At 38.1% G+C, this 14,063-nt stretch overlaps 1 protein-coding gene across 1 annotated transcript in view; it reads right to left on the bottom strand.

Annotated features, from left to right (window-relative positions):
* Positions 1–14,063, bottom strand: part of SPON1 (spondin 1) — a 179,325-nt gene that overhangs the window by 103,864 nt on the left and 61,398 nt on the right. Inside the window, exon 6 of the mRNA XM_032187876.1 lies at positions 10,362–10,510. Coding sequence (XP_032043767.1) covers positions 10,362–10,510 — 149 coding nt within the window. The remainder of the gene's footprint in view (positions 1–10,361; positions 10,511–14,063) is intronic.

Raw genomic sequence — 14,063 nt, 5'->3', positions numbered from 1 at the left:
AAGAACTTCTGAATGTCCTCAACATAAAGGCTGCGTGGATGGATGCAAGTGTTTTAAGGAAACAGAATGATAATTTTCGTGGCTGTTCATCAGTCGACAACTTAGCTGCACTGCAACCAACACCCCTACAAACCCAGTGACAGACCCTGCAGCCATTCCAACCCGAGACAGGCTCTGTGGCCATTCCAAGCCCTGTGACAGACCCTGCACCTATTCCAAGCCCTTTGACAGATCCTATGGCAGCTCCAACACCCGTCACAGGCCTTGCGACCGTTCCAACCCCTGTGACAGGGCATGTGGCCATTCCAGGCCCTGTGATGGGCCCTGCCACCATTCCAGGCCCTCTGGTGAGCCCTGTGGCCACTAGAAGTCCCATGACAGGCCCTGTGGCCATTTCAAGCCCCTCTGACAGACCCTGCAGCCATTCCAAGCCCTGTAATGGGAGGTGCAACCCCTGTGACCATGCGGCTATTTCAAGCCCTGTGGCCATTTCAAAATTCCTGAAAGGCCCTGCGGCCATTTCAGGATCTGTGATGGGCCCTGCAGCCATTTCAAGCCTGTGATGAGCCCTGCGGCCATTTCAGGATCTGTGATGGGCCCTGCAGCCATTTCACGCCTGTGATGAGCCCTGCGGCCATTTCAGGATCTGTGATGGGCCCTCCTTTCTCCATCTTTCTATATTTCAATGGGATTTAAAAACAGAAGCTATTTTAAAGAGCTCAGTTGTTTTCCTAGATATTTACTCTTAAGTAAGAGTATTAAATGTATTAAAGCTATTGAAAGTATTAAAGAAGTTAGTTGCAGGGGGTGGATGGTGGTGGTGCGGGGGGCTGGAAAGGGAGGGGAGGCTGGATGGGGGAGGGAGAGGGGGTAAATGACTGCATTATCAACATCTAAATAAGTATTACTGATTTATAGGGAACATTGCACTGATGGTAATTTTAAGATACCTTCCTTTTCTGCAAGTAAAATAAACTGATCCAGACACTTAATTTCCTTCACCAAGACTGGTCAGTGTTGTATAAAACTAAATATGCTAAAAAGAATAAACTGACTTGTCCAAATTAGATAATTAAATATAATATGTAAAGAATAATGTATTTAAGTGCATCATAGACCACCCCATGTATAGTGCTGGCCTCTTTTAAGTCATTAAGAAGGAAATAAGCATAGAGGTACTCACTGTTTATCCTGGGAAAGCATTCACATACATGTGATTCAGATTGCTAGCTCACATAAATTTCCAAAGTATTATGTGAAAACAAATTTCCAATAGAGCATTTTTAGATATCAATATGCCTACTTTTGAGCCTGATATATCATCTGCTACAATCTTCTCATCGCATATTGGTAAATATCAATGAAGGTAATAAATACTCCACTCTGCTGTCAACCTTCTCCTTTCCAGCCATTTCTGTATACCTTTTTTTGCACAGAATGTTCTTGGAATAACAAAGTATTGCCCATGATAAAGTAATGGTATTTATTTGAAGACATCAGTGACTGACTGAAACAAGAGTAATATGAATGATTGGAGCCATGTTTAAAAGAGAATACTGACTAGCAGAGAATCCAATAACATGCTTATAAAAGAATTCCAGGCAGTTTGTAATCAGAAATTCATGACAATAACTGCCATTTTCATCTAAGCCCAGAGTTCACTCTTGCACCTATTTCAATTCCCAGCATGTATGACAGTTTCTAAATTCATCCATTCATTATTTTCTTCCAGTGCTTGACTGGCAAATTTCAGAGAAGTGTACAGTCTGCAAGCTTATCATTCTTTTTCAAACTAATGACTAGTCAACAGCATTAACTTCCCAACCCAATTGAGTAGTTCTGTTTCTGTTTTTAGTGAAGTAAAAACTTCAGTAAACCACAACACATCACAATTCCTCCAAATCTGGAAAAGCAATCTAAGAAAACAAAATTAAAAGTTGAGATATAGACCAATGAATAACCTCCCTCTTCAGTAGCTTGGGCCAGTTGGTTTGTTATATATTAATATTTATGTAAGACCTAATACGTGATTATACTTATTCATTAAACACTAAAAGCAATAAATAGATTCTGAAATCAGTATTGATTTAAAAATTTAACTGAGAGGAGCTGTCTTAGCAAATGAGATAAGCAATGTAATATTCATATTTTTCCATCTATATTTGTTTTTTGAAATATGTATATTTGCATACAGTATTTTTTGAGTGTTCTGCCGGAATTCAGGTGAAAATAAGCATTTAATGTAATCAGGGTAACATGGTTCTTAATTGAGGTTCTTAAACAATAAAGATGCTGAAAAGCTAATACCAGAATGATGAAATTATGGTTTTTTTTTCTTAATTTTTAAGTTAATTTCTCTGATTAAACATTTGCAAGTCAAATGAGTTAGTAGGACTCTTCAGCTTCAGCTGTTATGTCATGCTGTTCCTTTGAACAATATTTACAATCCAGAAAGAGAGGAAAGAGGGGAAGATCCTGTGGCTCCTGACAAATGCTGTTAATGAGAGTTCAGGCACTTCTTTAGCAGTTGCAGCACCCCATTAGTAGGTAGCTGAAGGCCACTGGCTATGCAGCCATTGCACTTTAATCACAGGTTAAGCCTCTGCAGATGAGAGTATTCAGAGAGAAGTAAACTCTTCTTTAATTTAATTTTTAGTGGTACTCTGACCCTTAAAAAAACAGGTCAACAGGAGTTTAGCCAATGTCTCCCAGGGAAAAAGGAGCCTACACGCCAGCTCTGTATACCTGCCACACAATTCAATGTTATTCGTGTTTGTTCTTCTGTAGTTTGTGTTACTTAACATTCTGCTTGTGTTGCTCCAAACCAGTTCCCTAGTGCCTTCATCAAATGCATTTGGTGAGTCTTAGTAGGATTTAGAGCTGCCATTCGAAAACAGAGTAGCTGCAAGCAGAAACTCGAGCTCAGACTGATTTCTCTGACCAAAGTCTCATGGTAGGAGTACTGAAATTCTGCTATCAGATGGAGTTTGTCCCTCTATATTAGCAGGACAAGAGGCATCAATGTATGCAGCATGTTCACGTTTTAAAAATACTACAGTAGCAGACTGAAAGGAAATAATTTTAAAGTAATTTCACCACATCTTTCCACTGGATAAGTCTGCTTCAGAATAGTAAGAGTTTTATGACAGCGAAACAGTATGATAAAACCTAACTGCAAGAAATGAAAAGTCAAGATATTTTAAAAGACTTTGAATTTAGCAAATAACATCTAGCAATCCAATCATACTGTCTTGAACGGAAGACATTTCCTTTCAATTATTATAGACATTAAAAATGGACGGAATATGTGTTGGTCCCACTTCAGCAAGATACACCATAAGAATTTGCTGAGGCTTTATTATTTATTTATTTTTCTTCAGGAGATGCCGTTCAAGAGAGCAAACAAAATGCTTACCTTGTTTGACTTTTTAATTCAAAAAGAACCTGATTATTGGACTTTATTGAAATGCATTTCTTCCTATTTTATATTAGAAATGTGATAATTGGAAGAAAACAAGCATCAAGTCAACTTACAGCAAATGAAAAGAAACTAAGTGTTGAACAAACTGTTAAAACCTTAATTCCTTGTTTGATTATGCAAATTGTTTCATATCAATAACTGACTAATTATTCAGAGAGCAAAACTTCAAAGACCCAAACAACTCAGAGGTGTGAAGCCTCCAGAATCCATAAAGCAAGGTGAGAGCTCAAAGCCTTGAGTTTGAAAAATCAAGCTACCTTTTTATCAAGTAGTAAATGCTGTTAAGAGCACAGAAAACATAAAATAACGATAAATATATTTTTCCACGTCGTCTATACTTGCCTGTTAGCAACAGAACCGAGCCGACAAGAGATGAAGGCCAACAGGAGCTGTCGGTAAGCGCTGAGGCCCGTGAGGAGAGCGCAGGGCTTGGCTGCGGCCTCCTGCCTCATGGCGGCAGCAGGTGGGCAGCAGCCACCAGGCCACAACAGCCGGCCCTGACAAGGGTCCATGGCACCGGCAGCACAGCATTCCTTAAAATCACTTCTCTTCTGAATGGAAATGTTGGCCTGAGGGCTATACTTTAACTGCGGTAGTAAACCGTGTTCGCCATTTCTGAGCCTGCTGGTGATGGGTTTGCAGGCAGAGCACAGGCAAAGTGCTCAGCGCAGGGAGGGAGAAGTGTCTTTCATAGAATCGTTAAGGTTGGAAAAGACCTTCAAGATCATCTGGTCCAACCATAACCCTGCTACCAATGTCACCCACTAAACCATGTCCCTAAGTACCACAGCCAACCTTTCCTTAAATACCCCCAGGGATGGTGACTCCACCACCTCCCTTAGGCAATCTGTTCCAATGCCTGACTGCCTTCTCCTTCTGAGAAGAAGTTTTCGAGTTTTAAGTAGATGAAGAGATTTTCTACAATGTGAGGTGCACCGCAACACACTGAGACAGAACTCTTGGGAGAGCAATGGCATGCGCCTGTCCTCTTCTCTGTGGCATGGCCACACTGGTCACGTTCAGTCACAAAGGCTGGTGTTTTTTGCAAAGGAAATGCCTGTCCCACACGTAACACAACTGCAGGCTGGCACAAAAGTTCCTAGATCACCAGAGCGCACAAATTCTGTCAGATTTCCACAGGCTGATCTGCAGCAGCAGAACACATTTTAATTTCTCTGGGACAGCTGGCCTAGGCCTGCACATCCCTAATACAAATACACGTGGATTAAAGATGCAACGCAAATCCAACTCAGCAATGGCAACCACAGTGATCCATGGGGACTTGCAACTCTACTGACAGAGCAAATTTCCAGTAATTTTGCAGCATTTTCCTGGTTGTATTACTAACCCTCGCAAAAAGCAACTTGACAAATAATATAAAAAGGAGCTTTTAACCAAGCCGCTGATTTGTTCAAGTTTTGAGCCAAAGCTGAGCAAAATCTCAAAATTGTATTTTGCTTGGTGTTCGAAATCAGGGAGATTACCACAATCATAGAAGGACAGTTTGCACAAAATGTGTTCAATGTCTGCCAGTTCTCACAATCCTCCGAACAGAAGACCCACACATGGTTTGACTGTGCCATAAGGACTGTGCTCTAATGAGTAAGAGCTTATCCACAGCACAATGATATTTTCAGAGTACTCAATAAACACACATTTTTCTCTTCATTTTTATTGGCTGACTGCATGAACTATTAGAAGTGTGCTGAATCTTTCATGTTTTGGCCCAAGAAGTAATATACCACTTAATATTTATTAGTCAAACCTTTTTTAAAAAAAAACAAACAACTGTCATTAATGGTTCAGACTGAACCAAGCTGCTTTGTACTATTCAGAACTAGCTCCTCTGAGAGAAATGATAAGCACTTTCCAGTATTTACAGAGACTGTTTAAACCAACACCACAATAACTGGTATGACTGAAATGGAAGTGAAGCTTTTACTAAAAAATTATGTATTTTTATTTACTTATTTAACTACCCTCAAGAAAAGAAGGATTCAGTATTTTGTATCTCAAAGTGAACATTCCACATGTTTAGTTATTTTTTAGGCTAAAACAAGATTGCTTAACAGTTGCACAACAAAAGCTTTTGCAATATAATTCCAATTAGAGACTAGCTTACTGATGAGAACACACAGTGCCTGTGTTGTTTATTTAAGCCTACAGCAATAAAACTCAGTGAAAAAAAAAAAAAAAAAAAAGTTAAATTTGGGATTTTCTACACTTTCTTCAGAATACAGACTTATAGAAACATATTTACTGTTATATCAGAAACAAAGCTGATTTTCTCTTTCCTTTTAAAGAGCAGTGACTTTTAAGTATCTGCCTTATAAATCACTACTCAGATGGAAAATTCAATATTATTTGACTTTTTTTTAAATTTCAATGGTTGTAAGAAAAAAAAAAAAAAAAAGCATTTTTTAAAGATATCTTCAAAAATGCATGCTGTGTTTGTATTTTGACCTCTGTTGGCATTGTGCTCACAACAATTATTCATATGGTCATGAATACGAACACAGCACAGCATTCAACATGAGCTTTGTTTCTTATTAGAGAAGCAAATTGTTATCATCAACAAGTACTAAAAAAGAATGCAATTGTGATGAACAGCTTTGTTTGCTTGCTTGTTTTAGAGAAAGCAACACAAACTGGGAATCATCCTAGGTGGAGTTTCCAACAGTAGTTTATTAGAGAAAATTGAGGTTGTCCTGGAAGAGCTCATCTGAACCTGATAGTATGAGATGTTTACTGGTAGATAAACTTCCCTTTATGACATAAACAGACAACAATTTCTTTTTGGTAGAAATTCCTCAAGAAATTTAGCACAGTAGGGTATTTCAAAACTTCTAATTACCAAAATGCCAGGGGTTTCAAATTATTAGACAGTATATATTGTCCAAAGGGAAAGGATGGAAAATCTACCACTTAACATTTTCAGAAGGCCTAGGAAGTACTGTAATTTATGGTGGTGGTGTATGCACAGAGCAATAGAGGAATCTAACAGAGCAAACAAAAGTCTAGATTAAAATTTACAATCAAGTGGCTTGATCTATCCAGATTTAGATCAAATACAGCCTTAAAAACGTGCAACGAGGCTCTACCTAAAGTAGAAAGCATGCTGGGACAGGGTTTTACTACTTCACTATTAGACCAAGTCCAGAATCCACTGAAAGTTTCTACAGACTCTGGACAGAAACCTAAAGGGGCTTTGGACTACTTAAAACAGTGGCTGTACTTTTCACATTAGACTTTTTGGACATATTAATAGTTCCTAAATGTGGCTATCTTTTCAACAGAGAGAGAGAGACTGGTGCCTCTGAAAAGCTGCTGGGAAGCCAAATCCGTGCCCCAAGGCCTGAGGTGGAGGGGACCCTGGGAGGACAGTGATGCCATTCACCAGCGGTTTGGGTAGGCCAAGACAGACATCCCAGCCAGCTTCCTCTAGTTTCCATCAATAACAATAGGAGCAGAAATAGCAGTATTTGCACAAGACAAAATAACCTGTGTATGGTTTAATCTTCACCTGCAATGAAGGCATACTTTCACTAATGTTTAGCTGCTTTAAACAAGCACAGCTTGAACTATTTCTGCAGCAATCACAACTTTCAAGTGCAAAGCAGCCTTATTCTTAGCCCTTGTTAGGGGTATCCTGCTCTCCAAAGCTTGATTAGGTGTTCAATTTTCAGCTGTTCTGTCAAGCACAAGTGCAACTCAGCTGAACCTCCCTGGTTGGTTAGCTGATTTTAACTTCTGTAGTAACAGATTATTATTAACAATAATAAACAAAATTTTGAGCCTCTTTCAAGTGAACATGATAACATTTTTCCAAGTGCTATAACAAAATGATCAATATACAGCAGATTCTTCTTTGTAATTCAGGTGATTTACTAGCTTCAGTTGGAAGAATCTAATGACCCCACTTTTCTATGGAAAAATGCAGAGCTGTTTTAAGAAACAGGTAATGAAATGGTAGTTATTCAGCCAAAATACTGAAATTAGAGTTTTTTTTTTTTTTTAAAAAAAAAGAAAAAGAAAAAGAAAAAACAGCCAGGATCAATCGAAATTAAATCAGCCTCATTTTTACTACCATTCTTCAGTATATATACACTAAGGTGTATATATATATTTATATATATACATTAAAGTATGTATGTATTTAGGACAGATTAAAAAAAATCTTATCAGAACTATTTTGAATAAGTAAATGTATGGATAGAATCATAACAATTACATCTTTTCACTTGTAGACAGCTTGGGATATTTCAGGTTTCACCTTCAATTAAGAAACTGTCTTTACATAAATTAAAATGTATCAAAAACTTTACAGCCATTTGACTGGAAGGAAGAACTTGCTCTTCTCAAAGGTCTGGAAGCACAGTCAGCTCTAATCTAAGGCCACTGAAGACAATGGAAAAAGTCACCCCCTTTCCTGACATTTCAGAGAGCATTAAACCAAATCTGTAAGGAATGCCAGTGGAGATAGCAGCAAGGGTACTTTTTATCCAGCAAGGTATAGAATACTTTTTATCCGCATTTTTAAAATATTTAATGGTAAAATGACTTAGTATTTATCCGAAAACAATTCGACAAAAACAAGCGAGTTTTTCTTCTTTAGGTGCAAGACATTGGAACCAAGGAAGAATAAGACTGGCTCTATTTCCATCTTGTTACATTTACTTACGTTATATTTAGCTTCACATTTTATTCTTTTTGATATTTGCATATTTTAGCCTTTTTTCTTTAACAAAGCAATCACAATATTGAAGCAGTATTCCCCCTTTCAAATTCTGTATTTGCTTTCATTGAACAGGCAGTTTTTTAAATAACAGATCTTGGACAAATCAGACTTTCCGAAAACCAAAGTGTCCTGAAGTAAAAGAGTGAATACATTTCAGAGATACATGAGGTCAGTGAACATTCTTCTGCACACATCATTCCTTTTCCATCCTTTGTTTGTTCATGTATAACCCCTAAAGTTGACGCATGAATTATCCTATTGTACACATCAACCACTTGACAGATTGTTTTAGGAAAACTAGTGTCCTCTGTGCTTTCCTTCCAGGCTGCCAGGGAAAGTTTACCAAAAAGGTTGATTAATTCCTTTAAGTTCTCCCAGATAAACAAACTGCAAAGCAAGTTTGCAGTACCCAGGACCACCCATGCAAAAATATTGTACAGTAACAACAAACCAGAGCATTCGAAGGTGCTCAGTCAAGAAGAAAAGCTGCTGATGATTCAGCAGTCTGTCAGATGGGGAACAGAAGCGTTCACGCTTGAGAATCCTTAGTTAACGATACATAATTGTTAGGGCACTTCTTAACAAAGCTCCATTAAAAGAAAATAGCTTCATTTAAAAAACAAAAACAAAACAAACTTTTTTTTTTTCTTTATCTCGGTTTTTCTCAAAAATATTATCCCAACTTAAACACACTGAAAAGAAACAGAAGGTTTTTAATCAAATTTTATCAGATTTCACACAATCACAGAATGGCTGAGGTTGGAAGGGATGACCTCTGGAGAACATCCAGTCCAACCCCCTGGCCATGCAGACTCGCCTAGAATAGTTGCACAGGATGGCATCCAGGTGGGTTTTGAATTATTTCCACAGGAGGAGACTCCACAGCCTCTCTGTGCAGCCTGTTCCAGCACTCTGTCACCCCCACAGTAAAGAATTGTTTTCTCATATTCAGCTGGAACTTCCTGTATTTCAGTTGTGCCCGTTGCCTCTTGTCCTGTTGCTGGGCACTGCTGAGAGGAATCTGGCCTCATCCTCTTGCCACCCTCCCTTCAGATATTTATACACATTGATAAAATCCCCTCTCAGTCTTCTCATCTCCAGGCTAAACCAGCCCAGCTCTCTCAGCCTCTCTTCATAGGAAGATGTTCTAGTGACCTAACCATCTCAGCAGCCCTGTTTAACTAATAGACCCATTTAATTGCCATTACAGCATACGTTGATAAACTGGTTCTAGGTACTACCCAGCTTTTACACCCAATCACTGCTTGGATTAGACTGTGCCAAGGGAATCAGGAAGCCTCTTTCTCATGTAGTGCAATCATAACTATACACATTATACACGGATTTAACCTACACATGCAGCTACATAAAATTGTACATACAGCTTTATTATATGTACTGATACCTACATTTTCTCTCTCTTACCTCAGTTTCCAGTCAGTCCTTGAATTTCATGGTGGTACACATTCTAATAACAATCATGACCATGTTCCAGTATATTTTATTGTTTGCTTATTACTCTATGTAACAAAATGAAAACAATCTATAAACTACTTGAAAGATTGATTTCTGTTAAGCTAAATCAATCCCCTGCAGGATGATATACTGTAAAGGCTCTTTTGCCCTTAGCCATAAACCTGATTCATCAAGTTTTATTAGTGCAGTTGTGTAAAGTCTTCCTATTCAGCAATAAATATCACCTCACTCTCCTGGAAAAGCATTCCTAACTTGGATGAATCTGTACCTAACTGCAAATGGTGTGTCCCAGAAAAAAAGAGTGCTATTAATGCTACCACCTCCTGTAAACAAGATCAACACTTCAAAGATGAACATGGCATACTGCTCACCATCTTCAAGGTGTTCCCTTAATAAACTCTCATCTTCACGATTAAGCTAGAAAAGATGAATTTTACTTTTATACCTCTGATATATGTCTTGAATGACACAAAGATCTGAGCTCACAACACTGTATCTTGTCCTTCACAGACACAAAAAAATGTCTAGAAAAACAGGCAGCTTTCCTAATATTCTTGACTGAAAAATAGCCAGCAAAATTACATTCGTGGACATGGCAATGACAAATTATCCACCGTACAAGGTAGGATGCATTTTTTTTAAAGCATATATTAAATTGCACCTTACCTGTTGTCGAATTTCTTCTTCCATCTTGACTGGGGACCCCAGCTCTGCGACTTGTTTGACACCTTCACTTGCATATCCTCCGTACTCCCAAAGGATGTAGTTCTTTGAGTGAGAACTACCAATGATTGCAGACCAATGGTTGGTGCGCCCTTTCAGGAAAAATACAATAAAAAAGAGAAAATTATCAGTATGTTGACAACATATTGACTTATAACATCAAAACCATCATCAGAGGCTCAAAGCATAATTCCTAATCTTTCATCAAAATGAAGGGTTCAAAGTGCCCCATCTTCATCAGCATGAAACTTCTACATGTGCTGCATGCTGCCAGCTCCCACTACATTAAAACCTCATACCTTTAGAGTACTAAGGGCAAACCAATGAACTACAGAAATAAAGCATAATGTGTCAGAAATTATTGGGTATAACAGAAATTGAGAGAAAGATTGTATTCCAGCTGATCACGTATCTCCCCCAAACAGATAGCTTCATACAGACTTAGTATAATTTTTCTTCACCTGAGCTTCTTTGGGAAGTTTAAAAATCCTTTAATTTTAGGTTTCCATATAAAATATTTATGAGGATAAATCTTCCAAGGGAAGACTTCAGTTAAATCTTTGACTACTCAAAGATTTAACAAGTCGCTTCCATACTGACAGATACTGGTTTCTTGCAACAATCCACTTGATTTATGTTTGGGTGGTGACAGGAGATTACCGGCAAAGGGTAAATATAGGCATGACTACAATGTCATTAACTGTTACAGCCTTTTCAGCTTTGTGCCCAAACATTATCAGGTGGAGATAATAAAGTGCTTAAAGGCAAAAACCTCCCTCGAGCAGCTGATGGAAAGGAGATGGTAAGTTTGCTTCCCATCAGCAAATTGTGCCTAGCTGTCCTTCCAAGAAACTTGAAATACTGGTAAAAGAATTCTCTTATGGACACTCACATGGCTGTTTTCTCTGCTTGCTCACCCTTAAAGTACACGTATGCTGTGTCACTTTTTTTTTTTCTTCCCCTTTCAACAATTAATAGTGGTTCCCTTTAATTTAGGAGGGAGTGAAGATGCAAGTTTTGGTGCTTCTATAGGTGCTTAGTTTACGTGCTCTGATTTCTCATAGTGTAAGCATTGTAGAGCTAGACAAAGGGATTCTTCTTCTGGTTTCTTCTCTTGTTGAACAGGAAAGAAAAAATGTAAAAGTTTAAAGAGAAAATGTTAGAGAAGTCTGATGAAATGGAAAAGAGAAATGAGCAGAAATAAGGAGTCACAGAAGTCCCACAGTATTCAAAATAAAAATGAATTCACTTAAGTGTCGAATAGCACTCTGCAAAGATACCAGCTTAAAGGAAAAGGATGAGAAAATGAACTACTCACACAAGCAGACAGTATGGTAACAGTAGACTGTAGGAGATGAGGGAGACAGAATGATGGAGTGAGACAATATTTAACATTTTTCTTTGCAATGCAAAAGGAAGAGAGGAGCGGTAAAACCAGTTGAAAACTAGAATAAATGAATGAAAAATGAATAATGAAGTAAACAAAAGGAATGCAAATTTAAAATGTGAAAGGTGGGACAATGAAATTGAAAAAGACAGTTTTGAGAATTGAATAGATAAAGTCAGATGCAGTAACATAATCACAGAAAAATAGAAAGTAGATTAGAAATAAAAAATGGACAACAGTGGTATGGAAAAAGCTAGAAAAGTGTGGCAGGCAGAATAGATAGATGAGGGGAGGTGGCTCAACAGCACAGCAAACAGAGCCTCCACAGGTTTGCTTGGACCAAAATAAACTTACTGAGCACTGAATTACAGCAGGCTTGATGTTTTCAGAGTCCGTGAAAGCTAATCAGAAAGTGCGTCCCAAATGGAGAAAAACAGAGACTAAACTCCACCACCACCTCCCCCCAGTAGGAGGCTACACTGTCAGAAGATGGTTTCCTGATCAAAGATCTGATTCCTGCTCCTCTGATATACACTGGCACCTTTTCAAACCACAGAGGGCGTCGTTCAGCTTCAGTGATGGGACCCCCACGTATGCCCATACTTTTTTCTTAGCGCACAGGTCTAACTATCTCACTAGTCACAGACAGCAACTTTCCCTGAAACACAGTGACACGAAAACTTATTGAAAGAGATGGTTCCACCTGCTCCCTACAAAAGAAGAACGTATCACTACAGAGAGGAACCAGAGAGCCCTGAAATGTTCAGTAACATGAATTGTTCCACCTGCTCCAAAGCTTCTCTCCTTTCCTGCCCTAAACTGGGCAAGAACGCCTGATGCCTTCAAAGCCCTGCCTCCTCCACCCAACCCCTCTTCTTAAAGCTGCTGGATTTACCCCCAAGGCAGCTGGCCTCCCTTCTCGACCAAAGAAGACATTCAAAGTATACCACAAATTTGCAAATGTTTCACTCTTCACCTCGAACCTTGTGTTTCTGTAAGAATGAAGAGAACTCAATACAGTTTCTTCAACTTTTTCCTCTAAACTTCTGGACATGAAATAACCTGACTCAGATAGGGCCTGAGCTATTTTGTATCACCAGTCCCCTTTCATTAACCAATTGCTAAGGCGGCAAACAGAGTACAGACATCTTTCCAATGGTGTTATTTCACCTTTTTTTTGTGCGTGAGTAGCTCCTCAATTTACACATTTATATGCATATTTTGCATATTGATCAAGGTGTCATCACACATGAGAATGTATCCTCTGACATATCTTGCAGATGTGCCGTATGAAATCATAATGGAGAGCACACATATATGGATGATACCCAGAAAGAATAAGTACTTTTAAGCCACAGGGCATATGTAGACATTTTTTGTCTGATCAAAAGGATGTGATAGGAAATGTAATAACTCCCCTTGAGCCAGATTTAGTAACAAATGAAATATTCTGCTTCCACTAGTCCTATTATCAGGAGCTAAAACAACGTGCAAAAATTAACCAAAAAGCATGCTTGGTTTTCTTAAGCCTTAGTGTGCTCATTTGTTTAATTAAAAATTTTCAGTCTCTTTGAGATTCATGAAAGGGAAAATGTTTTATTATAAAATACAAATTAGTTTTTGAACCCTTTCAACAGCCACGGTACACCTCTCTCCATTCACTTTATGGCTAGTGCACTCAGAACAAGATTGTGTTGCACTGTTTTCTTTCTGAGCAATGTTTTAGAGACTCCTAAACACACAATAGGTTTTTAAATTCAATGGGAAAAAAAAGAAAAAAAAAAAAAAGAAAAAAAAAAAGAAAAAAAAAAAGAAAAAAAAATGGAATAAAAAATGGAATCTGTGAAAATCCCCGAAGTGTTTCCTGCGATTAACAGTTTTGCCCAGTACTTTCCAGAAACGTTTTTGTTTGACAGCAAAAGAAAATTCTTTATTTGGCAAAAGCAGTTCTTTGGAGAAAAGCTAAAGAACAGATTACTTATTACTGGGGATATTTAAAGCAAGTCAGAAGATTATTTAAGAAAAGAAGTGAAATAAAAGTTTTATGATCTGTTTTTTATTTCAGCCATACTGATGGCATAAGACTAAAGCAGTTTTTTGCTTTGTTTTGTTAACATGGTGGTTTGCCAAATAACGAGTGATTTACTACAGCCTATCATAAATAGCACTTTATTTTAATGTAACTACTGCACAAGTTCAAAATTATAAAGAATAACGTTAATCATTAGTTTTCATTTTTAATATGACTACATCTGGAC

The sequence above is a fragment of the Aythya fuligula genome, chromosome 5 (assembly GCF_009819795.1).
Source record: "Aythya fuligula isolate bAytFul2 chromosome 5, bAytFul2.pri, whole genome shotgun sequence".
NCBI lineage: Eukaryota > Metazoa > Chordata > Aves > Anseriformes > Anatidae > Aythya > Aythya fuligula.
The sequence above is the reverse complement of the archived record's forward strand: the minus strand, read 5'-3'. Positions and strand labels throughout refer to the sequence as shown.